Consider the following 25,195-nt stretch of genomic DNA (forward strand, 5'->3'; position numbering starts at 1 on the left):
TAATACCCGTCACACGGCACGTGTAATGGCATTCGCAGCGAATGAGATTACGTGTTAATGCCATTTTTGTTGCTTCTACACGGGCATAGTGAATGACATTCACTGCTAGTGGCATTCGCCCATTGAATGAGTTTCCCGAACTCATTCACGCGCTAATTGTGTACTCTCAACGACAGGGGCTTGGCAAAAAATTACAAAATAGATAAGTTAAAACAAAATGTAATATATTTTCAGATAACCATCCAATGTTTACCATTGTATTGTTAACAATATAGTGAAAAGATGTAAACAAGAACCACGATTTGTAGGGTTTCGTTATCATAACAGCCTGCCGATAAACATTGCCATCAATTGCGAGTGCCATTTTGTTTACCCGTGTAGACTGGGAACCCAAGACGGGAATGACATTCGGTATGAATGTCATTTACTGCAAATGACATTACATGTGCCGTGTGACAGGGGTATTAGTGTGTACTGGAACGTGCGCCCTCCGAGTGTCAGCCTAGATTTAAAAAAAAGAACACCGTTTGCCAAGGCCTCGATTGCTAACTTCGTGACATTTTCTGGTGAAGGTGCTGGGTAAATGATACGATCACCGAGACGCAGGGTACTCCTGACTCGTTGCCAGTGTGTAGTTTGACAGAGCTCACCCCGGTACACGTCCATACCAGCCGTCGTCTTCAGGGGCTCCAGCCACAGCACGGTCTGCTACCTGATCCTACCAGGACGATGCACCAACCGTCTACTGCTGCCCTTGTCGCGCCGACACAGGTCCTTTTGCATCAGCCGCAAACACCCAGTGTGTTCCACGGAGGTGCTCTTGAAGACGTTGAAGACTGGCTTGACCACTTCGAAAGGGTAGCCGAATTCAACGGTTGGTCCCAAGAGCGCAAGCTGCGTAATGTGTACTTCGCTCTCGGGGATTCCGCAAAGACGTGGTTCGAAAACCACGAGACTACACTGACATCGTGGGACAAATTTTGTCGGCATTTAGTTGCCGCCTACTACCGGCAGAAAGGAGAGAGCGGAGTTGGAGATGCAGGCAAGAATTCAAGCCCCTAATGAGAGCGTCACGACGTATATTGAAGATATGGCTCGGCTCTTCAGACGTGCAGACGCTTCAATGCCCGAAGACAAAAAAGTTCAACACCTAATGTGAGGCATGAAGCAGGAAATCTTTGCCGGCCTTATCCGCAACCCGACTACGCTTGCGGCCTTTCTTGCTGAAGCCACTGCAATGGAAAGGGCACTACAACAGCGTTAGGCAGTACAATCGAAACGTGAGTGCAATTTCGAGTGGTGTCCCTGACGTGACACTGGGAAGCGACGTCGGCGATCTGAGAGAATTAATAAGAGCGGTCATAAGAGAAGAACTCCAAAAAATGCAGGCGGTTGAGCCCCCGGTCGCGCGACTTTCTGTGGTGGAGATGGTGCGAGACGAGATCAGGCAAGCCGTCCAAGTTCCTGAACGCTTCGGGGCACCACAGCTGCAGGAGCAAGTTAGGATGACTTATGCGGAAGGCGTACGACGTTCGTCACTGTATAATACCTGAAATGTCGTGCGCACCACGGAACAGACAAGTCGGGTTTAGCCGTCGTAATACGTTGTTGTAATACGCCGTCGTAATAGGCCAAGGAAGAGTGATGTCTGGCGCGCTCCTGACCACAGTCCGCTCTGTTTTCATTGCGATGAAGCCGGCCATATCTACAGGACGTGTCCCTACCAACGCGTGGGTCTCCGTGGGTTCTCTCCGAATGCGCCGCGTCCACGACCTGGTGAGCATCCGGTGGAGATCCAGAGCTTCCTGGCTCGTCGTCACCAGCTCCGTCATAATACCGGTCGCCAAGTCCTGCCTTCCATCGAGACGCCCCTTGGCGCCGTTCGCCCAGCCCTGCAAACCGGGAAAACCGAGTTCAGCGACCTCCGGAGGTGAGGCCGCTGACGCCGAGTGTACCGAATATCCTCCATTATGACGCAAGCGACGACAACAGATTGACGTTCAAATGCACTCAGGTGATCCAGGGCATGTCGTAACATCGGATATACCAGTCAGCATAGACGACGAAGAAGTCACAGCTTTAGTCGACACTGGCGTGGACACCTCTGTTATGAGCCGAGAACTAGCCGCTAAACTGAAAAAGTTTACACGCAGTGGACTGGGTCGCAGGTCCGTACTGCCGGAGGACACCTCTTAAAGCCCGTGGGCAGGTGTACAGCATGAGTGATTATTCGCGGCTTTACGTACGTTGAAGATTTCATTATCCTGCCGAGTTGTTCGAGAGAGTTGATCCTTGGAATGGTCTTCCTGCAGGCTAATGGAGGTATCATTAATTTGCAAGAGTCGCGGGTAACGTTTTGGAAGGCGCATGCCATAGCAAGCAACAAGTACGACAGTCATGACAACACTTTGCGCATTGTCGACGACAATGTCACGTTACCGCCGAGGAGTAGCGTATTAGCCCTTGTAACCTGCGACGCATTCGACGACAATGAGGGCATTGCCGAGGCAAATATTCCGCTGCTGCTCGAACGGTATATCTGCATAGCTCAAGGCCTTGTTCAGTTGCAGAGTTCTTCTGACGAACTTCAGCAATGAGTTTCAGCACATCCCTCAAGGCATGGCTGTCGCCTTCCTCAACGAAATTGCGGACTTCTCCGACGTCGGCACTTTAGAGGTGACTTCTTCGGACGTGACAGATGCTACCACGCTTTGCAGCCGCATTCACATTAATGCCGGTTTGTCGGAACAACAGAAGCAGCGAGAGAATTCGTGAGCGAATTCTCTAGCTGCTTCTCTACAAAATCTGAAGTTCAGCGCACCTCCGTTTCGAAACACTGTATTTTCACAGATGAATTGGCGCGCCAAGTTCGTCATTATCCATATGGCGTGTCGCCAATGGAAAGAGAGGCGATTAAACGCCAGGTTAAAGAAATGCTGAACAATGACGTGATTCAGCCTTCGACAAGCCCGTGGGCGTCCCCCGTCGTTCTGGTAAAAAAGGACAATAAACTACGCTTATGTGTCGACTACAGACGGTTTAACAAAGTCACCAAGCGCGATGCCAAGGATTGGAGCCCCCTGCCAAGGATTGACGCCGCCTTAGACCGTCTACGTCATGCCCAGTTCTTTGCCTCATTAGATCTTAAGTCAGGGTACTGGCAGATCGAAGTCGACGAGCACGACCGCAAGAAAACTGCATTCGTGACACCTGACGGGCTATACGAATTTAGTCCTCCACTTCGGACTGTGTTCCGCTCCCGCCACGTTCCAGCAAATGATGAACACTGTACTCGCTGAACTGAAGTGGCAGACGTGCCTCGTCTACCTGGATGACGTCGTCGTGTTTTCAAGCACGTTCGATGAACACCTGGCACGGCTGAAGAGCGTTCTTGATGCTATCCGCAAGGCAAACCTCACCATCAAGCCTGAAAAATGCCACTTTGGTTTTCAGGAACTCAAGTTTCTGGGACACGTGGTCAGCCCCCAGGGCGTTTGGCCAGACCCTAAGTTGGCTGCCGTTGCTGAGTTACCTCGTCCTACAGATAAGAAGGCTGTTCAGAGGTTTTTAGGACTCTGCGCCTACTAGCGTCGTTTCGTTGAAGGTTTCTCAAAAATCGCTGAGCCTTTGACGAGTTTAACACGCCACGATGTGCCTTTCTGTGGACGGAAGAACAAGAACAGGCTTTCACAGAATTACGCAAATGACTGCAAATAGCTCTGGTGCTCACGCATTTTGACGATGATGTTGAAACTGAAATCCACACGGACGCCAGCAACATTGGTCTCGGAGCCATTCTTGTTCAGCGGCAAGACGGTACGGAACATGTAATCGCTTAGGCAAGCCGTAGTCTCACAAAGGCAGTGGCTAACTACCCGACCACTGAAAAGGAGTGTTTAGCAGTCGTTTGGGCCATCAGTAAGTTTCGACCCTACCTGTATGGCCGGCCATTTCGAGCGGTCAGCGACCACCATTCACTTTGTTGGCTCGCCAATCTCAGGGATCTATCAGGCCGCCTCGCTTGTTGAAGTCTCCCCCTACAGGAGTATGACATAACTGTCGTCTACTGATCTGGACGAAAGCACAGCGACGCTGACTGCCTGTCACATGCTACGATTCCACCGACATCATCAGATTTGGAGCAAGATTTGCCGTTTCTTGGTGTCGTTGACACGGTGCGGATGACTGACCTACAACGTGCGGACACAGACCTGCTTGCTCTTATCCAGTATCTTCAAGGAGCTGACGTTGTTATCCCACGACCGCTGTCACGAGGACTGACATCGTACTGCCTGCGGAGCAATGTACTTTACAAGAAAACTTTGAAAACAGTCGGGGAAACGTTCCTTCTCGTCGTCCATACGGCATTGCGCCAAGAAGTTTTGCAGGCATGTCACGACGACCCCTGCGCCGGACAGTTAGGCTTCACCAGAACACTAGCGTGCATACGCCAGCGATACTACTGGCCACGGCTATTTTCGTCTGTTCAGCACTACGTGAAAACCTGTCGTGACTGCCAGAGGCGTAAAGTACCACCCGTCAAGCCCGCCGGTCTCCTCCAACCTCTGGACCCACCTCCAGCACCCTTCCAACAGGTGGGCATGGATCTCCTAGGTCCGTTCCCTACGTCATCTTCGGAAAACAAATGGATAATCATCGCAACCGACTACCTAACCCGTTACGCCGAGCCCAAAGCTGTACCCCGGGCAACCGCTGCTGAAGTTGTCAAGTTTTTCGTCCTCAACATTGTACTGCGCCATGGTGCACCCGCTGTCCTCATTACTGATCACGGTGCAGCATTTACTGCTGATTTAATACAAGAGGTGGTCATGTTGATGCACAGCAACCATCGGAAAACCACGGCTTATCAGCCCACACAAACTAACGGATTGACAGAGCGCCTTAACAGAACACTGGCCAATATGCTCTCGATGTATGATGTAGAGCACAAGACATGGGACGAAATTTTGCCATACGTGACATTTGCTTATAAAAGAGCTGTGCAGCTCACCCCATTTGAACTTGTCTATGGACGTTGTATCAAGTCACCTTTAGACGCCATGCTTCCAGTAGACGACGGCACCACGACAAGCGAGGGCCCAGCTGATGACTTTATCGAGAAAGCAGAGGAAGCTCGCCAGCTTGCTCGGAACCGCATCTGCAGCCAGCAGAGTACCGACGCCCGTCGTTACAACCAGAGCCGACGGAATGTCCAGTACAACCCCGGCGACCACGTGTGGGTGTGGACACCTGTCCGTCACCATGGGTTCTCGGAGAAATTATTGCGACGATACTTCAGACCATACGAGGTTGTGCGCCGGCTTAGCGATGTGAATTACGAGATCCTGCCCCAAAGCGTTGATCGTCGCTTGAGCCGATGACGTCCCCGCCCCAAAGTTGTACACGTAGTACGGATGAAGCCATACTACACCCACGAGTGAAGTGCACCTTTCAAACCCTTCGCCGTCCTACGCAGTGTTGTGGTTTATCCTTAGCTTTCTGTGACCACATCTGCCATTAGAGCTGCCCTGCCACCTTATGCACTTTGTTTTACCCACGGACCGGGACGGTCGCTTTTGAAAGGGGAGAAATGACGCGAGATAGGCCTGCACCTGCGGCCGCCGGCCGCTACAATGAGAACAATGAAGTGTGTACTGGAACGCGCGCTCTCCGAGTGTCAGCCTAGATTAAAAAAAAAAAGACCACCGTTTTGCCAAGGCCTCGATTGCTAACTTCGTGGCACTATTACCTAAACTAGCGATGCATATATATTGTGGACTTAAACAGCAAGTACAATTCCTTTTCTAATAAAATTTTTTGTAGCAAGTGAGCATGTTTATGGGCGCCGTACTGCTGCTACTGGGCGAGATCAGGGACCACTGTCAGGCACTCATTGCCTTTTGTCCCTGCATCATCTTGAGATTTTATATGGTTGCAAGAAATAAATTGAAATCCAAATAATTTGTTGTGCCTTTATGGTTCACCATGCGATTCATAAATAGGTATATCTTGTGGGGTCTCACACAAACTCTTGGGACAAAGGAACGACTACACATAGTGCACACAATCAAAAGGGCATTTATTGCACCTTTCATACACTAATACACGCTAGCCGAATTACTATGCATAGAAGATTCACATGGGCGCGCGACAAATCAAGGAAGTCCGACTCGCCGTGACAGGATAGTGAGCGAATATGTTCGCTTCATGCTATGACACCATCGCCTAGTCGTTGACATGTGTGGTCACGCGAACGGTGGCGCGTTCGAACAATCCGTGTTCGTCCATACCGGTGTCCTGCTCCTAGCCTCGCGAGATGGTCTCGCGAAGCGCGCCGGCGCACGCGCGATCGGTCCGTCGTTTCATTTATTGCTGAGGCTCTTATGCAGTCTCCTGCCAGCATCAAGTGGGTGTTTTCCACAGGAACTGTTATCTCTACTGATTGCCTTACTCTTCAGTGCTCTCATTCGAGGACATTTGATGAGAGGGTATTTTCCACCTCAGCACCAAAATTGTCTATAGATTCAATAAACCCGCGTTATTACCTCATGCAAAAAAAAATATGTTGCCATTCACAGTACTCTATCCTAGGAAAAGCACATAATTCTTCAGTTAGCTGCTAAAAGAATGCTGTCCTTATACACACGTGCTGTGAAGTGCAATTATTAGTAGTTGAAAAGGTTCCCGAACGGTGCTATGACAGATGCACTGAAAAATGCTGTACACATAAGTGTACGCATGCGCGGAGCACTTCTTGACATTTGATCAGAACTGGTATTAATGTGTGTCAGGAGGGCCGTGAAACATGGCCGCAAAGGGTTAAATTTTTATGAAAGTGGCATGTAGTAAGTTTTGCAAAATGGAAGCACAGAATGCAGGTATGTGAGTTGCTTGTGGCACTATTTCTGGATGTGGGGTGATTTGCAAAAGCATTAAAATATGTTGAAACAATTTTTGACCATTTACTCTATTTGTTACTGCAGCTGGCGGCGATTGCCTTGAAGAAGTTCTGCACGCTGCAGCACTGCAGCTGTTGGAAATATTTGAAGAGGACAGTGGCCAGACCCATGTTACTGAACATGAACGTCAGCAGCTCAAAAGGGCCTTTGGCAGCTTCTCTGCTGAGCTGGCAAACAAGGCCTGCCTCTTGGTGCACAAAATCTTCTCTTGGCTGCCGCCGGAAACGAGGCAACTGCTGCTTGAACAGAAATATAGCCTGGAAGACTCATTCCCCGAGGCCACTGAGTTTGCCCGCCGCATCAAAGTGGGCAGCTTACAGCCATTTGTGGACGATGAGGTTGATGCGTGCTCGGAGGATGAATTGTTTGTCAAAGACCAGGCCTGCCTCGATATAAGTTATAAGGACCCTATTGTAACGGAGAACAAGCCAAAGAGCCGTTATGATGGCCACTGGCTGAGGTCTCAAGTGCAGGCAGCACTGTTGAAAGGCAGTAATTTGGGCCTCTCTGTAGAGGAATTGGTCAACATAGTAGCGCCAATGCTGGACTCACACCGTACTGACAAGGAACTCGAAGGAGAGGTAAGTCATTTGTCAGGCTGTCGCATTTCTTGTGCACTTTTGGCAAATTTCTCACCCTTATTTCTTCACTGTTTTTCAACCAGGCTATGTGCATACATTTGCCTCGGCACTATCGTGGGCTGCCCCGAATTCCAGCTAATGTACCATGGTGGTGTCGAATCCATTCCAAGCTGGAAGCATTTTTTTCCCCCCCCTTTTTTTTTGTTCATTTACCTGTACAGTGCTGTAGCAATTTCTCCTGTAGTATTGGTGCGTGCATTTCTATTACAATAGACTACCATTAATTCAACCCTAACGGGAAGAAACGCTGATTCATTTGGCATTATTTGCCCCATTCTGACACGCTCCCTCATCGAACACCTGGCCATTTTCTGTGTGTTCAAAATAAACAAGTAGCTTCTAAATGACATTACAGCTCCTGAAGGAAGTGGAAACCATATGTGCACCCTATTTTTTAGGAAGAAAATGTAGCAGGTTTCGTATCTGATCGCACTCTGCAGACAATTTTCAGACCAGTCGGGCGAATACCATAATCATTCATTGTGAGCTGCCGCACTCTCTTGAGAATCTTCTTAGAGCAAGCCAGAAATACAGCCATTTTTGAGTGGAGACGATGTGTGCTCAATGCACTCCCGGGGTGCTATAAGGGACATTGGCACATGGCCTTGGCGAATTCTGCCATCTTGTCAGCTGTGATTGGTCCAGGGCGTTGTAAGGTGCTATATTCGGCAACAAGGAGAGAGTGTTTAAGCAAAATTATGGAATTGTATGCCAAAAACGTGTGATTGTCTTGCCGCCAAATTCAGTGCCCCCTTTCTAGAAATGTTGGAAGAGCTTTCAGTTGCTTCAAAATGTCGGTGTAGGAAGCTGCACTGAGCTTCAGCTTTCTGGTGCATGATTCTACAGCATTCAAAAAACACTCAGTAGGTCTGAGCTGTTTTGCCCTTTTGCACATTTCATTTTCACTCATTGCTCTGTGGCTTCAGCACTATGCCGTATTCATAAATCGATTTGGTGCGAGTGATAATGCAATAATTTATTGCTTTCTTTCGAAGTTTTCTAATCAACACAAACTTCTTTTCATTGAAACTTTTGCTCAGTAGTGAGCAGTTTTGGTACCAACTCTACACAAATCTTCTTTTATTTCCAAATTTTGCCATTGCAATCATGTGAATAGATGACTTTCCTTAACCAAATGCCTTTAACATATACCAAGTGCTTCTGGTTAGTCCTTCGGTGGTCAGTGAATGTGAGAGAATGCACATGATCAATGCTTGCACCTTAGTGCGATAAGAAGGGACGTCCTGATTTTCCGAAAACGATGAACCCACTTGAAGACAGTTTTTTCATTCAGCATTCCCTTTCCGTTGGCCTATCGTGACATCTGATTAATTTCTGCCCGATTCTTACCCAATTTCACAAGTCCTTTAACCTATCTGTTGAAATTACCAAAAATGGGCTGCACAGCAAATGCATAGAATTCGGGCTTCTCACACAGCAGTCCTACTGGAGGTCAACGGGGTACTCTCGAGGGGGGAGAGTGCGAGGGCAATACTCCTACATCCTGTCCCATTTCTTTCCTGATACTGCGTGCATTTTTGGGACAGGTGATGTTTGAGTGAATAAATATTGAGCTAAGATGATGGTGTGTGAAGCTTATTGTGGGAGTAGGCACTTGTGTCAGAAGTAGGAGTGGTGCTTGCTACATGCACGTTGGAAAGATTTGTATACATCAGCACAGACACTTGCAGAGAAGGAAGTTTGTGAGTTGATGCATGCCTTTATAATTGCAGTGCATCAGGGTACATTGAATTCAAGGACATGCTGTGAACCCTCGCAACATTGCTGCTGACCAACAAGCAACCAGGCAACCTGATTCTTATCCTCCCTACATGTAAAATATTCTTTCTGCCAAGACACGTGCACTCATATCTCGCCTGATTCCTCACCCATCACCTTACTGTAGTGGTGCTTAGGAGGTTGCAGGCTGGGGTGTCACCTGTACTTGGCAGCACTTTCCACTGGACTGTCCCCTTGCAGGGACAGAAGCAGATGCTGGCCACTTAGTATGGACTTGTCCAGCCTTACAAGTGGCACATCTCCAGCCAGCTGGCCTACTCTACAGTGACACATCCAGCTATGGTCATTCGGTACATGACAGCAGATACCATAAAGCACTCCTTGAATTCATACACAACACACCTGTGACCAAACAGTGTTCCTTATGCAAAGCGTTCACTAAATGATTTGGAGTGTAACATTGATTAATTTTTCTTTACAATTTGTTTCTGTTGGCGGTTGTTTTCGATTTTTCAGATGTATGAAATTTTCGGCGCCGAGTTTCTTGGTGTGATTCATAATATCCTTGACCATCGTAAAGAGCTTGTGAAGGCCATGAATGCTGATGCATTAAACATGGCAGAACCTTTCCCTGATGTTGTGCCTGTCTTCAAGAACCAGCCTGCAAAGCCCACATACGGCTGCCAAGTCACTATTCAGGTAAAAAAGGCAAAGGTGCACTGCTTACATTGTCCTGCATTATCCCATGCATCACTCTATTACTGTTTGAGCTGAGACAACACATATTTTTTTGTTTGCGAGTGTCACAAGCCACTCTTTTTTTGTAGATAAGAACACTGCTGTTTAAACTGTTTATTGCTCTGTAGGTAATGTCAACAGCACATCTTGACTAAGACCACACTTCTAAAATTTTCTTTCCCCAACACTCTTGGAACATTGTTTTGTGTCCATTTCAGTCGGAACAAGAGAAGAGCCTGATGAAAAAAATTCAAAAAGAGGAAAAAAGGATTGGTCGTGATCGCACGAAGAACAACACTAAAGAGCAAGATGATCATATGCAGTTGAATGTTGAATTTCTTCGTAGGCAAAAGTAAGTCATTCTAAATATATAGCTTCTTTACCCAAAATTTTGCTTTTTATCCGTGCGATGGCTTCCAGTAGCAGTAATGTGAAGCAAGAATGTTTGCTATAAAAAATTAGCTTGCTTGAAACCTGCATAGGATGCAGGAACATGGTATGTTGAATTAACAGGTGACCTTGTGGCAGTTTACGGTTGCCTTTATTTGATTCAGCCGTAATTATGGAACTGGCCTAATCTTACTGCAACATTATTTGGGTGAGGGATACGCTAGGGACACATGTGTAGGGAGATTAGGTCTGTGCAGGTGAGTTCTGTTTGAGCAAGACAGTCTTGTATGTCTGTCTAAGATTGCTAGAGGTAACTGTAGGGCTGCTCTCTACAGGAGTTGCAGGCATGGCAGTTCAAGCTACATGGGAATAACATGAATTTGCCTAAACTTCGTCCTTCTGGCGTCACACTGTTTTGTGACTTCTCGAACTGATAATTTTCAACAAGATATTGTTATAAACGCTACAATTGGCAGTGACTGTGCATATGTCTATTGCCTTCTACGTTTAGAAAAGAAAGGATGGCCTCGGAATTTAGGCTGATAAAGGCATATAAAACTTTAACTAAGCCACAAGAACGAAGATTACACAAATCCATGTACTAACCATCGTTTCCATCCTAACTGTACGATTGCAGTGGCGGAGTTTCCTCTAGTATTATTAGACGGAAACTATTGCTGCCTCCATCTTCATGGCAACAGTGGTAGGCGGTGCGAGTTTTATTACTATTTTCTTGCTAGGGCCGTTCACCTGTCAAGCTGGGGTGTTTATCTTTCCTTTTTTGTTTCTTTAAATGGAGCGGCATCATTTTTTTTATTTTATTCGCTGTTCACTCATGTTGCTTATGGCCGTCTTTGTGTGCAAATTCGTGTGATGTGCTGCATTTTATCTTCTGTGCATTGCACATTGTTTGTGTGTTTGTGCACAGTCTGTTTTTGCAATTGCAAGGGTCATGACAAACATGTGCCAGGACAGAAATAATGAAGTCCAGCAGCAGCACAGAACATGTGTTGCGTTGTTTTGTTGACAATCGTACACAGTGCAGGAACAGTACAATATATGCTTTCGTATTTGCTTGGAAGACATAAAAAAGTGCATGAAATGCATGTCGCATTAGTATAACACTGCTCTCGTAATACAAAACCAAACGAATGGAACATTCACTGATAAAATAAAAAGAAACCGAAACAAGCCTTCACTAATGAGAGAAAAAGAAAGTTAGACAGTACTAAAAGGCACAGATACATTAATTTTTAAAACTTTGCAACACAATTACTGGTAGTAAAATGAACCAGTTTCTTGAAGGATATATTATTGCCGCAAATTGGGACACACGCCAAAGGAAGAAACATAGACGACGACACGGGTGGCACTTCCAATTGATTCATTTTAGGTACTGACCCAGGAATAAATACATATGTCCTTCAGCAAACACCAATTAGGCCAACCAACAGTTCTGTTAAGATGGTTTTTTATAGTATTTGTAAGAGCACGTAGAAAGCTTAAGCACAGGAACAATTTATTTACAAGGATAGAGTGAAAGACCGAAGTATTGTGTCCCAAAATGGGCTGTGGGATCCAATGCTCCACAGATGAATAGTTTTAAGCTACTTGATACAACAGCAGAATACATCTATCCAAGGCAGCCCCCGGTAATGGCAAAAATTTTTTAAATGTGTAGAGAAGGAGTCGGAGAAGGATAGTGAGAGCATCGCGAGGCAGGGGCGCTAAACTCTTCTCCTGTTGAGTGGTGGCACTAGTAGTATTACGTCTGCCATGGAAGCAACGGAGCAACTGAGGCCAGGCATTATTGTGCACCACATTAACACGCTTAATCATATTCAAATAGGTGTACAACCTGACATACATGTACGGACTTCCTGTTCATGTTCATGGTGCACACCTCGGTGATGCCATTTTGAGGTGGAACTCCTTAGCATACACAGAAGCCTGAATATAGAACATGGTCATGTTTGGACCATTTATTCCTTACGAATCCCATCTTACCAGAAGTGCGTTTCTGGACATTGTCGAATTCCGCCGTATTATCAAGTTTGGTAATGGCGTCATTTTTATCCAATCAGAGAGGCTGTAGCAGCCAGGCCGGTCGCGCGGCAGTTTTGCGTGTATTCGCGGGCATATCGAGGAAACCCAGAGTTAAACTTCACTATAGTATTACCTAGAAGGAAATCTGGTGCTGCTGCACTGGTGTGTGCATGGGAACGCCAGTACAGTGTAGATCGCTTATAACGTAAGTCGCCGGAGTCGCGAATATCCGCACTATAAGCGGTACCGCACTATAACCAAAGCAACAATTTTCAAAGGTTCGCACATAGGCAAAAGATGTGCACCGAGCCACCACGCGTATGCGACAGTCGAGGAATGCGGCTAGAACATTTGCATTCAATGTACAGTCGAATCTCGTTAATTCGAACCAAATCACGCGGCGGCGCCTCCTACCGGCATTGCTCCGGCACCGCCATAGAGTAAAAGCTTAGGAGAGACCCCTCAATGTCGCGCGTGAACAAAACAAAAAAAAAAAGAAAAAAAAAATATGCGGCGGAAATTTCACCCTCTCTCAAATGGCAAGGTCGCCGATTCTGCGTTGCGCCGGAACATGCGTGTACGTGCCGACGTCTCAGCAACGCTACCGTAGCCACGCGTAGAAAATGGCAGTGAACCCTTCTTTCTCCTTTATGCTTTCTCTACTTTCTAGTCACGTGTTGACCTTGCACGCTGCGGCTACGACGAAGTGGGAAGCAGCGGCGCTGTCCCAGGCCGGCCAACGAAACTGCCCACGCTGGCAAACGCCCGCTTCCCGATAACGGCAGAAAACGAAACTTCGGGGCGCTGGCGCCGGGCCGGCGGGCGCGCGCGCGCGGTGACAGTCGAAAGTGAGGGAGCTACGAGGGAGGGCGAGGGGAGCCACCGAAGCGGCGGAGTTGCCGAGGCGAGATCCGCTTCCCTGCCGCCCTCCTCCCTCATATTCCACGGTCTCCGCGTGCGCCCTTTGCCTTGCTGTGCCGGCGCCGCCCGCTCCTTGAAGTTTCGTTTACTGCCGTTATCGTGAAGCGCGCGTTGGCCGGCGTTGGCAGTTTCATGGCCCTCTCTCGCTATGTGTGCTGTGATATTTCACGACTCGCACTCAAGATTCTGGTTTCAACCTCACTGGCTGTTCGTTCGCACCACGTGCCCTTCTCCTCCACTTCGTCTCTCTTTTTTCCTCGAGCACTCCTTGGGGCGCCCCTTTGAGGGGAGCGTTCGCCGTCTCCGCTGACTTCCGTGCTCCCAGGCAGCCGCACTGTAACCGGTGTTTCGTTTCCCGCAACTGCACTATAAGCAATACGTGTATACATGGAGTGCTATGGGAAAATTAACGGGAGTCTGAAAAGACTGCACTATATCCGGTCCTGCGCTATAAGCGGTTACGTTATAAGTGGTCTATACTGTATATGGTGACTTCGGATTAGCATCGCCCTTGGAGAGCCAGGACACTTTGAAGACTGCACCTGGCTAGCACCGTTCCGTTTGTCACGTTAATAATTTCCTACTAAAACAACACGTAAAGAGCTGTTTTAGCTTTATTATTACACAGAAACAGGTTTAATTATGAGGACTTGTGATTCGATGTACAATTATATGAAACATAAAATGTATCAGTGGGCCGCTAAAGTTAGAGGACAGACGACAAGATTTGCGCTTGCTCTAGAGCAGTTTGTTGTCTGTTTTTGCTTTTCTTCGCTTGATTGTGCATTGTAGGTGAGTAAACTTCATTGAAAGATGTAATATGGGTGAATGAAAACCTTCTTTGAAGGTTTTATTTTAAGAACGCATTGTCTGTGTAGCCATAGCCCTGTTTTAAACGAAGCCCCATACCCCATACAAGACCAGCCAACACGAGCCTCGGACACCCATATACTGTCATTCCCACGACGGCACAGCACTCGTTAGAAAACCCATAGACGGTGGCGCCAGATTTCCCCCTAGGTAATAAAGTGAGAAACTCTATGGTAGCAGCCCTCTGGGCCTTTCTGATGGGTTCAAAATGCCGTCATTACAAAATTTGACAATATGGCAGAATTTGGCAATGTCTACAGGTGTTCTTGGCCATATTCCTCTGTTCCTTATGAAGACAAAAAGTTTTGATTGAATAAAAGTATTAGTTTGGCTTGCTTTAACAGCTTCGAGATTTGCTGAAAACCTTGACCAACCAATAATTTTTACATTAGTTAACGATGCTGCTTGGTGTGTGTTGACACTGCATGAACAGTGGCTGCTGCACCAGGCACTGTAGGTTGTGCATGAACCGAAGAAGGCACTGAGGCAGTAGTTGTGTGCACACAGCTGATGATAACCATTGTGGCATGCAGGAATATTGATTACAAAAAGAAAAAGGCAAATCCTATGGTATTGTACATAAGGAGTTTGCTTAGGAATGTTAGACACCTTTTTCCCTTTGAGAGCACAGCCAGAATTCACACTGGTTACATGATTAGTTTCTAGTTTATAGTGCGAAGGGACACAGACGAAGACTAGAAGCAGACAGGACGAGCGCTTACTCTCAACCTGAGAGTTTGCGCTCGTCCTGTCTGCTTTTAGTCTTCGTCTGTGCATCTCTAAACTAGAAATATGTTACCGTACCAACTCGCCTAACTTTCCCTCCTTTTGCATTATGGGATTAGTGCCTGGTCTGAACTGTGAGCTTTTTCTTTCACCAACTTTTTTGCAGACATGCTGAACTTAATGCCGAACTTATGACTGCCAAGGCTACACCATTGCTGGCTAGGAGACCACAAGCACGTGTAGAGAGATATCCCAATGTTTACGACTCCTTTGCCGAGGCCAAAAAGTCCGCTGCCTTTATAGCAGGTGCCAAGGTTGGATTTTCTTTTTACCTTTCAGAACTGTGGTTAGTGAAGACCTTGAACAAGTGATTGTATCTTAGTGTATGCAGTAAAAGCTCATTAATTCATACCTCATGGGACAAACAACACAGCATGAGATTATATTACGATAAAAAAAATGTTTAATGCCATACCAAATTTACTTGGTTAAAAAGAAGCGATGATTGTTTGCTTTCTTGATTAACCTTGCAACGCGGAAGCAATATTTAACACTTATATTATGGACTTTCATTCTTCTTTCTGGTTTGTGCATTGCCGGGAATATTATACAGTCGGCTTGTGTTAATTTGATCTTGACAGGTCAAACAAAATTGATCAGATTATCCGGTGTGCCGAACTAAAGGAAGAGGCATAATGCAGTCAATATCCGATTTTTCGGACTCCTTATGGGCCATGCAATGGTCTGAAAAATCGGTCAGCCCGAAAAAATTAAGGTTGGCCCTTTACTGCCCCCAAGGGCAGAAATCACTGCAGTCACGACGGAAATAGCTCTCAAGGCCTGCCAGTACATTTATTAGGGTGTATTGGTGCTTGTATTGCAACAACAGACGGTAGGTGTATGCGTGAGTAATTAAAGAATACCTGCTGTGTCCAATAACAGTGGCCCCTTTACATTCTTGGTTTGCGTTGTTACGCAGTCACGTCGCTGACTTCTAGGAACCAGCATAATGCAACGCTTGACCTTTGCTGCACTTTCCATGCTTCGAAGCTTGGCTTGTGCGAATAGTGCTTTTTTGGTTCGAAGCGAATAGTAATTCTTGTCGAATGATTTCGAAGCGAATACTTCGAATAGTAGCAAGTAAAGAAAAAAAAAACGGCAGAGGGCTAAGGTCTGGGATTTATTCAAGGAAAGTAAACAACTTGATTATTTACGAAAATCTACAAATTTTTGTGCAAAAACACTAGCTGTTTCACATGCTGGGGTTTGAGGTGCTCCCTTCTGCAGCTTACAACGGCTCCTGCGTTGAAAAAGAGCCTTTCACTTGTCCGGGTGGCTGGTATCGAAAGATACCTACGGGCAGCTGCAACCAGGGTTGGTTGGTGGCTGCCCTTGCTTTTCCACCACACAAGGGGGTCTTCGGACCGGGAAAGAAGGGGGGGCCTTCAAGTACCCAGCAACCTCATCTGAGATTGTATGGCTCGTGGGGTCTCACACATGCTCTTGGGACAAAGGAACGACAACACAGTAGTGCAAACAATCACAACGGCATTTATTGCGCCTTTCATACACCAATGGACACTAGCCGAATTGCTACCACTAGAACATTCACATGGGCGCGCGACAAATCAAGGAAGTCCGACTCACCGCGACCCGATAGCGAGCGAATACGTTTGCCCCATGCTATGACACCATCGCCTAGTCGTTCACGTGTACGGTCACGTGAACGGTAGCGCGTTCGAACGATCCGTGTTCGTCCATACCGGTGCCCCGCTCCAAGCCACGCGAGACGTCTCGCGAAGCGTGGATCGGCGCACGCGCGGGACGTCCGCGTCGCTCACCGATCCCAACCGAAAGAGCGAGCGCCTTTGACCTTTTTCTCCCAAATCACCCCGCCATTCGGTGGCGTTAGCATCGCGACACTCGCGCCATCTCTTGCAACGCGCCGCAACCACTACGACCCCCGCCAGCACTTAGCCACGCGGTGAAGCCGGACCACAGGAGACGCGTGAGAGTCGCGCATCCCCACAGGCTTGACTGATGATGTGCACGCAAACTGAATTGTGTAACAGCACTCCACACAGAGTCCCCTGATGGGTCTGCAGAGCAGGTGCTGTTCTCACTTGTTGCTGTACCATGCTGATCAACTGGCAGTCTCTTCTGCTGTCATTGTGAGTAGAGTGAACGCCCATTGCTTTGCGGGTCGTTCAGCATAACAGACATCTTTGTATCTAGGATCGACCAACATTGCCAATGCAGGAAGGTGTGACATCTTGATATCAGGGAATCTCGTCTTGATGCTATGCAAAAGGCTTGAGGCAAGCAATGCTGCATCACCACCTTCAGAAACATGTTCGGCTAGAACCAACTCGGTACACCACCTCGGACTCCTGACAGCGTGGGATACCTGTCCCCAGACAGTTCAGTTGTGGCATGGTCAAGTGGCTTCAAGACTTTGTGGGGATTGAGGGAGGCGCCGGCGCCATTGCGCGGGCTTCACCTGTTCTGCCATCCCTCGCCTTTTCCCGTCCGCTCGCAACCGGTTCTAGCGGTTGCGCTCCAAAAGCGGTGGTTTGCGGTGAGGGCGGGGATCCTACGTCACGGCGGCCGCGTTTCGGCTGCTAGCGGCGCAGCGTGGCTCTCTTATCTCCGGGACCAGCGCACGGTACATACATGCTTTCCTCTCGTCCGCCGACACCTTTGTGACTAGGACTGGCGCTCGCGCACGGTGCCTTTGCCCGTGCAGGGAGCGCGTACTTTGTGCTGATTCTTTTTCCGACACTAAGCCGACGAGCGGTGCCTAGTGCTTGCGCGAGGTCGTACCACGCCAAGCGGCACTTGCCGAAAGCCTAAGCCAAAGGAGATTGCCCGAGCTCTCGCGAGTTGACCCATTGGTTATCGCCAGAGCAAGTAGCATAGCCGCCGGGAATTTTCCTAGCGGCGTGTTCCAGCTTGAGCCTGTGCTCTCACCGCGACGTGCTATAGGCGCCTGTTATTGTATTTTTGCCCTTGATGCGGGACCCCTTTGGTTCCCCGCCGCGCGGGTGTTTGTGCAGTGCTGGTGCCGACGGATTCAATAAACGGTTTCCGTCAACTCGGGGCTTTACTGTGTTTTTGCGTGCGTCACTTGGTAGCCCCTTGCGGTCTCTGAGCTCGCGCGCGAGCGGTGCTGGAGGCGACGGCTGACGCGGCCCTGTGGCTCGCTAAGCTCGAACCCGCGCTGGTTGGTCTCCTGTGAGACACCAAGTACCCACAACTTGCACTGCTGCATTCATAAGCTTCCACTCGCGTTCAAGTTTGGAACTGCGTCAGATTCTGAAAGTTCTACAGTGATGACCGTACGGAGCTTCACGATGCTGGCCATCACGGCATGCTCACTGTTCCATCGCGTCGGGACGTCTTGTACAACCTCGAGAGGGTCCAGCTGCATGTTTCTCTGAATTTCCTGAAGCCGTCCTCGGGCCTTGGTACTCCGTATGTATCTAGCCACAAACGCTCTGGCTTTAGCACAGAGCTGCAAAAACCCTGACACTTCTCATTTGGCATCACTGACACACAACTGAAAGGTGTGTCCGAAACACTGCACAACATTCCAGGACGACCGCGCTACTGCAGAAGTTCCTTCCATTATCTGTAACGACGAAGATCTGCACAGTATCATGGGCTGGAAGTTCCCACTCCTCGATGAACCTGCATTAAATAGCTCCAGGTTTGCTGCAGTGTGAGAATCTGTCATCTCCGTGCAAGCCAATGCATGCACGTGTTGTACGAAGTCACTGTCCATGACGTGACAAGTTACACAAACGTAGCTGTCATTTGCCCGCGATGTCCAACCATCAATTGTGATTGAAAGCGACTCCACTTCGCTTGCAAAAATGTCCCCGGCCTTCTCTTTGCTTGATGCGTAGAGGTCTGGAATAATGGCTCTCGAGAACGTTGTCCGAGACGGCACAGCATAATCCGGCATAGCGAACTTCATAATGTCGAGGAAACCCGGTTCTTCGACAATGTTGTAGGGGTGCATACCATGAGCTACGAAACGAGCTATCATTTTTGTCATCTGTTGGGCTTTTGGGGCCGACGCTTTCTTTTTCGGCTTGAAACTGTCGGCTATGGATGGCTGTTGACCACTTGCCTTGCTTGCCCCCTTGAGCTTGGAAGGCCTTTCGCGTGCGTCCCGCTTCTCTTGGTAGTCCTTGTGCAAGTCCGGGTGTCTCCTTAAATGCGTTGCTAGGGTTGTTGTTGTACTTGTCGGGGCCTTCAGGACTGCCTTGCATTTAAGACATCGAGCTTCGGTTCCCGGTGGAATCTTTACAAAAAGGTCCAAATCGGATTGCTGGCCGCATGCAAGTTCCCCATGGTGCTCTCTGGAGTGGTCCAAGGCGGCTGGGATTGATCAAATGCCGCCGCGGCAGAGACAGAGTTGCCCACTAAACGCAATCAACCACACCACCAAGCCGACGAGATGCATTTTTGTATGCCTTTGTTCTGAGTATAGTTCTGTTTTCCCGGCTTGGGCCTGAATTGAATTGGGAAAAGTATTACTGAATCCAAAACCGAAACTTCCGAAAATGCCTTCTCTCTGCCACGTGTGGCTATTCGTTCGAGCTGAATACTTTGAAATTTCCGAATAACAAAATTCGAATCAAAACGAATATCGAATGGCACATTATTCATTCAACTATTCGAAAATATAGAATATTCGCACAAGGCTATTCAAAGCCATCCGCGAGGATGACGTAGGTCGAATTGGCGCCGTTACTGGTAGGGGCGAATTCTTTCAATTAAATGCACAGCAGTGAGCAGCGGGAAGCTTGGTAGCGAACGTCGAAGCCAGGGGCGTAGCCAGAAATTTTTTTCGGGGGGGGTTCACTGGCCCGACCGGGGGGGGGGGGGGGGGGCAAGCTTCTGGTTTCCTCTAGGTCACGTGATCGATGATAAATGTCGGTAGTTTCAGCACACTCTATACATGTATATCAAAGACATTCAGTAGACCAGTCTCGAAAACGCATCATTGAGACGACCCGCCTCGATCGGAGAAGACATCGTTAATCGTTGACCTCCGTTAAGCGTAGATGGCGTCGTCCTCGTCGGGGCGAAGTGCGTTTCACAAGTCAAGGACGGCTATACGCGTGAAAATGCACGTGTGACCAGGCTATACCTACTCCAATAGAAATAGCTTGTTCGCTGCGTCTTTGCGCTAGTAAACTTAATACGCGCAAAAACGCGTAAGGCTCTTTTTTTCTTTCGAAGCTTTCATCGCCCTGCTCCCTCATACGACAGGGTTGCATTTCCTGCGGCAAGTGCATGGGCCGCTCTGTCTTCCGCTGTGTGCGAGCGTGCAGCCGTCATTGGCCTTTACGTCAACAGATTCAGAATTGTAAAGAATATTTCACCGCGCAGCGTAGATATGGCATGTGTACGCATTTTAAGTGGTGCGTGCAACTCATTTCTGTTTCACTTACGCTGGTGCAAACAGGAAGCGGCCTTGTACCTCACAGAATCTCGACTGATTGGTGTACTAGTGATGCAGGAATGAAATCCGGTCTTGTTCAGTGCATAGTGCACATAATCAATTTCTCAGGACGCGTGAACTCCGACGAGAACTGTCAGCGCCTGCAACAAGAGTTTACTTACGCTGTACTGCGCACAGCAGTAATTCATGCTTGTCGGCTGTCTGTTTCGTGCATTCTGTTGCGAGTCGGTGGAATTTCACTGCTGTCATCAACCCCTTCGTGTGTACATTACTGGTTTGGGATTCCACAACAAAACAGCAACTACCAGCCTTCCGTAATTGCTGGTTTGGGATTCAACAACAACACAGCAACTACCAGCCTTCCGTAATTGCTGGTTTGGGATTCAACAACACAACAGTAATTACCAGCCTTCCGTAGGGGCGCAATCGCAAACAAGAGACGTTTCTCGCGCAGACTAAGCCTACGTTCACACTTGGGAAGCGGCAAGCGGGCGGAAAGGCCAAAGCGGCCGGAAAGGCCAAAGCGGCCGGAAAATGTTTTCCGCGCCTGTCCAAGTTGTTCACATTTGTTTTGCTACCGCCGCGGCCGCCGATGCCGTTTTCGTCCAGATCCATCTCGTCTGCGTACGTTTGTCGGCGTGGTGGCGCTCATTATCGCATTATTTCGAGCGGTATGTTCATTCTTTGACCCACGTACTGTCATCAAAAGTGATCATTTTACGCAACTTCGCCTGTCATCTGCGACCTTCGGTAAATTCCTCGTTGGCGTTCCGTAATTATCCTCACACGGGCGCGGTAGCGCTGAGTCACAGGTTGGTGCCTAGGCGTGAGAATATTTCTTTAATAGCTTTTATTTACAATTTGTAATAACATTTCATCATTTCGTATTGTCGGCGCCTCCAGGACACCAAAGGGGCAACGGGAACACCACAGCTAAAACCCGGGCTGGCCCTTGTGTTGGGGCTCGCCAAAGCCTGCGCGTCTACGTGAGACCTACGCTCCCAATATATCGTCGCGACGAGAATGAATGAAATGAATGAAAAACTTTCTTTTTACAAAGGAGTTTTCCCGGCGTGGACTGAAGGCCACAGGGGCCCTCAGTCCAGGGCCCCTGTGGCCTTTGCCATCTTGCGAGCTCTGTCGATCAGCTTGAGCTGTTCTTCATGCTCCGGTGTTGGTGTTTTGTGTACTGGCGCTACCTTTGGTTTTTGGCAAGCCCATGTAACGTGACGAGAAAGCACCCCGCGACTTCTGCAACATACCGTACACGTGCGAGGAGAATTATGGAGCGCCAACGAGGAATCTGCCTAACTAGTGTCTGCCGTGGAAGTGGAAGAAGAAATGGCTTTTATACTTCTACCTACTTGTTTTCTAGAAATGGACAATGAATAAACGGAAGACGCGGACACCTCGGAAACGGCGGTGGTGGGTTCGCCTGGCTTTGCAAAAGCGCGAGAAGTTGGGTCACGCCAAGGCTTCGTTGCCGCACCTCCGGTCGCGCGACGTTGAATACTATCGCGAGTATTGCCGACAGTACGTTTTAGTGCCACTCTTGTCGTAGAGCAAGGGCTGGTTCTTGATCGCGTCGATCAGCATTACAGCCTACACTTCTGGTGCCATGTTCAATTTTACGACCGGTTGTTTACATGCTAGTGTAGCTTGCAGTGAAGCAGAACGACTTTCCGCCGCGTTTCCGCTTCGCCATGGCGAAAAAATCGGCCCGAGACTGATTTGGCTCGCAGCCTGTTTTTATGCCTGTTTTGCCGCCTAGGCGGGCGGATTTTTGCAAGATTTCGCCGCTTCCTACAGCTTCGAGACCAAGTGTGAACGTAGCCTAAGATCCTGCGCGAGCGCGACCTAACCGGCACCTGAAGGGAAGCGGCGGAAATGTATACCGGAGATTTCGACCACCTGGGGTCTTTAACGTGCACCTAAATCTATCTAAACGGGCCTCAGCGTTTTCGCCATCATCTAAAATGCGGCTGCCGCATTTGTTGCTTCATTTGTTGCACATTTGTTGCTTCAGAATGCGGCTGCCACATTCTCGCCCAAAACTTCACAGAGTGTCAAAGCCTTGACAAACACCGTGACAGTTTTTTCCATATGCAGACATGATTCGCTGTAAATTACCAACCAAACGGAAGCGCCCAGGAATGAAATTGTGATAGTAGCACCGGTTTCATGAATTATGTCAGCGCGAAGCGACGAAAACAAAGGGCGGGTAAGTGGGGGGTGGGGGGGGGTGCGGAAAAAATTTCGGGGGGGGTTTGAACCCCCCTAACCCCCCCCCCCCCTGGCTACGCCACTGGTCGAAGCAGCTAGGCTTAGCGTTGTCGTGGTGGCTAAGGCTGCCAGTGGATCAGCATGCGATTGGGCGAGAGTGCTATTTTGACGCTGCGTGATAATTGAAATGGTGAGGGTAGTGGCGCCTTCAATTAATGCAGTTTCGAAACTATACAGTCATGGTAAAAAGTCTTGAAAAATCGGACGGCGAAGGGTTACAGCATCCCAAATTTCAAACGTCCGTATGCATTGGCTCTATGGGATTTGTGGCAGTACCGCAAAGGCATCTGAATTATCGGGCATATCCGAAAAATATCTGTAATTGACTCTGAACGTGTGAACACAGCTTTGCTTCATTTAGTAGTACAGTCATGCCTCGATGAACCTCGATTTAACAAAATTTCCGATGTAACAAGGTATTTTAATTTCCCTATCTTGAAAACTGAATATTTTTTCGCTATTTAATGAAGTGATTTAGGGACACGGTTTCGACTTAACGGAGTGTCTGGCCATTTTAAACATGTACCATAAGCCTTTATGGTTGGTGAATCTATCAAAAAACTAAAGGTGCTGAATGAGGCAAAAGTTATTTACAAACGTCCTTTCGCATGAAAAGTTTAAGTTGTAAAAACACCATCCCAGTGCAGGCACTGGGCTGTTCTATAGACGCTTTTACAGCCAAATCTCGATAATTCGAACTTGAAGGGGCCCGAAAATTTGTTCGAATTAAAAGAAGTTCGAATTAACGGAAGGACGTATTTTTGAAGTATTCGAGCACCATAGCAAGATGAACGAACGGTGCGAATCGTGAAATTTCATGGTGCGCAAGTGTATAGCGCAGGGGTCCTCAAGCTTGTTCCTTCCAGGGAACCCTGATAAGCTCCATGATGCGCCAAGGAACCCCCCCCCCCCCCCCCGAATTAACCGAATTAAAATGTCCTAATTCACCAAATGTCTAATTATCGAAGGTATCAAGAAAACAATAAACAAATGCTTAACTACATCAACACTCTTTTATTTTATTTACTCAATGAATCAGCAAATTCTGTTTATATTTATTTAGCACAAGACCAGTGGAGAAGCTGAAATTCTCGTCATCTCATGACCGATTTGCGCTAGCAGCGGCGAAGGCCTCGCGCGCGTACATCCCGATTATTTTTTCGCCAGTCAGCTGCTCGCCAACAAATTTTCCGCCCATCGCGATGTAACCGGGGCTCTTAATCTTCGACAGCTTTAAAACTACTGCTTGCCGCAACCGATGCGCACGAAACCGCGGCCGCTATCGTCGCGATCATGGACGGCGACCTTGCAGTTCAGAAGGCAGGCGGCCCACGCATGCACCAAGTCAAAACGAAACTACCGTTCGCTGCAACTGAGTGCGGAGGAAACCGCGGCCGCTATCGACGCGATCATGGACGGCGACCTTGCGGTTCAGAAGGCAGGCGGCCGACGCACGCACCAAGTCAAAACGAAACTACCGTTCGCTGCAATAAGTGCGGACGAAACTGCGGCCGATATCGACGCGATCATGAACGGCGACCTTGCGGTTCAGAAGGCAAGCGGCCGACGCACGCACCAAGTCAAAACGAAACTACCGTTCGCTGCAAGAAGTGCGGACGAAACCGCGGTCGCTGTTGACGCTACCATGGTTGGTGACTACGCATTTGTGAAGGCACGCAGCCGACGCGCGCACCGAGTGAAAACGAAACTACTGTTTGCCTCAACTGCTGTGGACGAAACTGCGGTGGTTATCGCTGCGATCATGGATGGCAACTACGCACTTATGAAGGCACGCGGCATGCCGCCAACGCTGTGTTACGCGCGGCGATAAACGCAAGAATAAAGTCTTAAGGGCGCAATTAGGCACGAAGCGCTCCGGCGTTGCTGTCAATCACGTGCCGCGCACGCTTGCCACTGAGGACCATGACGATGTGGACTGCGCCGCTTCGTTTCGGTTGGACGCTAGCGCCGTTCTTGCTCTTCTGCGGCACGTATTTGCGATGCTCCGTGCATTTTTTTTTCTTCATTTTTTTATTCCTCCAACGTATATGTCAGTGCGCACGCAATCGGCACCTACGCTATCTACAAACGGCAGAAATGCGCAAATTGGTAAATTACGGCCTCCGAGATTTAAGTGCAAAAGCTTAGGCGTAATTCCCGTATTCGGAGGTTGGGTGGCTACAATCGGCTTGCGAATTTATTACTCAGTTCGTGCGTTGCCGTTACGCGCTGTGAGTGCTTTTGGACACTCGGGCGTGAGTAACGGAGGTTCTGTAGATCGAGCGCACCTCATTTTCGCCATTTTAGCCACTTGGTTAGCGCGGGACCACGGAAAATTTATCAGTGGCTCGCGGAACCCCGAGCAGGGGCCGGCGGAACCCCAGGGTTCCGCGGAACCCACTTTG

At 48.5% G+C, this 25,195-nt stretch overlaps 1 protein-coding gene across 5 annotated transcripts in view; it reads left to right on the forward strand.

The window, feature by feature from the left end:
- LOC119460525 (activating signal cointegrator 1 complex subunit 3) overlaps window positions 1-25,195 on the forward strand; it is a 418,279-nt gene that overhangs the window by 76,274 nt on the left and 316,810 nt on the right. For 2 of the 5 annotated variants that reach the window (XM_037721446.2, XM_037721445.2), the window contains exons 4-7: window positions 6,984-7,540; window positions 9,857-10,039; window positions 10,297-10,430; window positions 15,198-15,345. The exons of 1 other annotated variant lie outside the window; for it this stretch is intronic. In XM_037721446.2, the coding sequence (XP_037577374.1) occupies window positions 6,984-7,540; window positions 9,857-10,039; window positions 10,297-10,430; window positions 15,198-15,345 (1,022 nt within the window). The remainder of the gene's footprint in view (window positions 1-6,983; window positions 7,541-9,856; window positions 10,040-10,296; window positions 10,431-15,197; window positions 15,346-25,195) is intronic. 2 more of the 5 variants (XM_049655119.1, XM_049655118.1) reach the window with 2 other exon arrangements.

The sequence above is a fragment of the Dermacentor silvarum genome, chromosome 8 (assembly GCF_013339745.2).
Source record: "Dermacentor silvarum isolate Dsil-2018 chromosome 8, BIME_Dsil_1.4, whole genome shotgun sequence".
NCBI lineage: Eukaryota > Metazoa > Arthropoda > Arachnida > Ixodida > Ixodidae > Dermacentor > Dermacentor silvarum.